This window comes from Ailuropoda melanoleuca, unplaced genomic scaffold, assembly GCF_002007445.2.
Source record: "Ailuropoda melanoleuca isolate Jingjing unplaced genomic scaffold, ASM200744v2 unplaced-scaffold73082, whole genome shotgun sequence".
Taxonomy (NCBI): domain Eukaryota; kingdom Metazoa; phylum Chordata; class Mammalia; order Carnivora; family Ursidae; genus Ailuropoda; species Ailuropoda melanoleuca.
Window position 1 is genome coordinate 1 of NW_023248373.1, and position 3,768 is coordinate 3,768.

Genomic DNA, 3,768 nt, shown 5'->3' on the forward strand with positions numbered 1-3,768 from the left:
CAGCACGAATCCAGACCCCTCCCCGGTCTCACATCTGCCCACTCCAGCCCTGCTCAGCAGCACCCACCCGCTCCCAGGATGAGGGAGTACCCCCAGGGGACTCACCCTGCCTTCCCCCTTAGGGTCAAGCACCAGGTGGAGTACCTGGGCCTGAAGGAGAACATCAGGGTGCGCCGGGCTGGCTTCGCCTACCGCCGCCAGTTCTCCAAGTTCCTGCAGAGGTGAGGCACCCCCGCCTGCTCCCGGCCCTCACCGCCACCCCACAGAGGAGCTACCAGCAGGGATGTGTACCCCAAACCCTCCCACACCCTCCGCCTCCAGGTACGCCATTCTGACCCCTGAGACATGGCCCCAGTGGCGGGGGGATGAACGTCAGGGGGTCCAGCACCTGCTCCGCGCGGTCAACATGGAGCCAGACCAGTACCAGATGGGGAGCACCAAGGTCTTTGTCAAGAACCCTGAGTCGGTGAGTGTGAGAGAGAGGCAGACACCTGCACTGCCTCACGGCCGCGGATCCCACTCCTCGGGCCCCTTTAGGCCTCGGGCATGTTGCCTTACGCCCTCAGAGCCTCCGTTTCTCCATTTGGAAAGTGGGGAGAGTAGTAGCCCCCCTGCAGGATTGGGGTGAGGCTCAGACGAAACAGGAAGTCCGCTACACAGTGTGTGGCATGTGGTGTGTGCTCGGAAAAACCCAAATTAGCCGGGCAGTCCCTGGTGGCCAGAGGGCAGGGGGAGAAACACACCGCCAGTGAGGGGTAAGAACTCACGGCTTCTTCACAACGTCTTTGCTCCCTTGTTTCCTTCTCTCTGTCCTTCCCGTTTTGCTTTCTTCTTTTTCTATAACTTCTTTCCGTGCTCTCTCCTCTCCTACATTTTCTTACCTCTTCCCTCCTTCCTTCCTTCATGAACACAGAGTCCCTGGGCCTGAGATCGGTGGCTCGCCAATCCCAAGACCTGCCCCAGGCCCTGATCTACCAAAGACAAACCTCATTCCGCATCCTCCACGCACAGATGACCCCTCCAGCATGTCACCATCAGCTCTAAGCCTTTTAGCAAAAGGCTGGGAGCACCAGCAACTTGAGGCTGCCTCTGCTCACAGGGAAAAAATGAAGTAACAGTGACAAATCTGTTCTGCGGACCTACTGTGAGCACGGTGACTACAGTCAACAATGCTGTGCTATATACTTGGAATTTGCTGACAGTAGCTCTTCCACGTTCTCACAACAAAAAAGAAATGGTAACCTAGCTGCTAGCTAACCTAGGAGGTCCTCATTCTGCAGTATATACATGTATCAAATCAACTCATGTGCACCTTAAACTTGCACAATGTTATATGTCAATTATATCTCAATAAACCTGGATGGGGGGGTTTTTTAGAAAGCAACAGTGACAAGAACAAAAAAGCAGGGCCAAGGCAGGGGCAGCCCGGCTGGCTGTCCATAGGGCATGCAACTCTTGGTCTCGGGGTTGGAAGTCTGAGCCCCCACACTGGGTGTAGAGATTACTTAAAAATAAAATCTTCATAAATAAATAAAAAGGCAGGGCAAGGAATCCCCCTGGGGGCCCTTCCTGGCCACCTGCTTCTATGCGAGGATCGGACAGCAAATCGGGAGCCGGCCGTCTGGACGAGCTGTGGTAACTCACCACACTCCCAGGCACATCTTACGTTCCGCAGCCTGGGCCAAGCTGGAGCACTGGGGAAAGGGCTGCTGCCTACCCAGGCCTGGCCAGGGGCCTCATCACCTGCATGATGATCATAGCACCTGCCCCTCTAGCCCCTTAGCGACTTGAAGACAGCTAGGAAATTGTAGAGACTATGCCCTTGACGTTACTGTAACTTACAAGTAACTGTTCTCTCAGCAAACCAAACACATAACACTGGGGTGGAGACTCCAGAGATTTTGTAGCTGCAAAAATAGTCTGTCGGGGCTCCTGGTTGGCTCAGTTAGTAGAGCATGTGACTCTTAATCTCAGGGTCATGCGTTCAAACCCCACATTAAGCATAGAAGAAAGAAAGGAAAAGAGAAAGAGAGGAGAGAAGGAGAGAGAAAGCGAAAGAAGGAGGGAGGAGGGGAGTGAGGGAGGGGAAGAAGGAAAGGAAGGAAGGAGGGAGGGAGGGAAAGAAGGAGGGAGGGAGGAAGGAGAAGAAAGAAAGATGGGAGGGGAGGAGAGGAAAGGAAATTTAAGGAAAGGAAAGGAGAGGAGGGGAAAGGAAAAGAGAGAAAGAAGAAAACTGTCTTGGGAGGTCAGGCTCTTGGTCCCCACACTTCTCTGTACCTGCCTCTAGAGCTTCTCCCTACAGATGCATTTGCTCCAAGGAATAAGAACAGTGTTTGGGGCACCTGGTGGCGCAGGCGGTTAAGCATCCTTATCTTGGTTTTGGCTTAGGTCATGATCTCAGGGTTGTGAGATGGAGCCCCTGTCGGGCTCTGTGCTCAGCACAAAGTCTGCTGAAGACTCTCTCTTCCTCTCCCCTCTGCCCCTCTCCCCGTCGCTCTCATTCTCTCTCAAATAAATAAATCTTTTCAAAAAATTTTAAAAATCAAAACTGAAAAAAGCAAATAGACAAAGCTAGCCTTGGCTAAGACTATATAAGGTAAAATCAAATTCTGACAAAAAATGCAGTCTGCACATTTTGAGGTGAGGAAGATGGAACTGGCTGGAAGTAATGAAATTCACAAAGGGAAAAGTTGGGCGGAAAAATTTTGTAAGGAAAAAAAAAGGACTGAAAATTTGCACAGGACAAAACCGAAGCCGATGGGAATCATTTTAGTAAAATGAACACAGAAGAAAGAAAGAAACATGGGAACAGTTTTATGACTGTAACTGTGCTGTATCAAAATTGATCAAATTAAGTTACCCTAATGGAGTTGGGGTCTTTCTCAACAGATGCACTTACACAGGGATGGCTCTGACTTGGATTCCGAGTCTTGTAAGCATGGACTCAAAATATCCTTGATGTTCTGCTCACCAGCTGGCTTTCACTGCTGGTCATGCTGGGCGTGTTCATTTCCTGTGGCTGCTTTAAACAAACTACCACAAACTAGATGGCTTCAGTCAACAGAAATTCGTTTTCTCATGTTTCTGGAGGCTAGAAATCCAAAATCAAGGTGTCAGCAGGGCCATGCTCCCTCTAAAGTCTCCCCGGAAGATCCTTCCTTCACTCTCCCTAACGTCTGGTGGTTGCCAGCCATCCCTGCCATTCCTAATCACCCCATCTCTGCCTCTGTCATCACATGGCCTTCTCCTCTGTGTCTGGGTCCCTCTTCTTAGGACACCAGTCACATTGGATTGAGGGCCCACCCTACTCCAGTATGACCTCATTTTAACTTGATTACATCTGCAAAGACCCTCTTGCCAGGTAAGGTCACAGTCACAGGTTCCGGGTGGACATGAATTGGGGGGGGACAGTATTCAAGCCAGTACACTAGGATAAGCTCAGATTTGGGACCTATCTCACCCACTTTAAGCACACGCAGCTCTGCCCTCCACACATGAAGGAGATGAATTTTATTTTTAAAAAGGTTTTATTTATTTGAGAGAGAGAGCATGAGCGGGGAGAGGGGCAGAGGGAAAGGGAGAAGCAGACTCCCCGCTGAGCAGGGAGCCCAACTTGGGCCTCAATCCCAGGACACTGCGATCATGACCTGAGCCGAAGGCAGATGCTTAACTGACTGAGCCACCCAGGTGCCCTGAAGGAGATGAATTTTATTTTATTTTTTTTAAGATTTATTTATTTATTTATTTGAGAGAGAGAGAGAGAGAGAG

The 3,768-nt window shown here is 50.6% G+C and overlaps 1 protein-coding gene across 2 annotated transcripts; it reads left to right on the forward strand.

Moving 5' to 3' along the window:
* The first annotated feature begins 63 nt into the window (after positions 1-63).
* Positions 64-3,591, forward strand: LOC117800595 (unconventional myosin-If-like). 2 transcript variants are annotated; one of them, XM_034653149.1, is made up of 3 exons: positions 64-221; positions 322-466; positions 3,274-3,591. In XM_034653149.1, exons 1-3 carry the CDS (start codon positions 79-81, stop codon positions 3,316-3,318), a joined length of 333 nt encoding a protein of 110 aa, XP_034509040.1. In that variant the 5' UTR covers positions 64-78; the 3' UTR covers positions 3,319-3,591. The 2 variants fall into 2 exon arrangements, with proteins under 2 accessions (XP_034509040.1, XP_034509041.1); XM_034653150.1 differs by lacking the exon at positions 3,274-3,591 and adding an exon at positions 914-2,048.
* Positions 3,592-3,768: the final 177 nt, after the last annotated feature.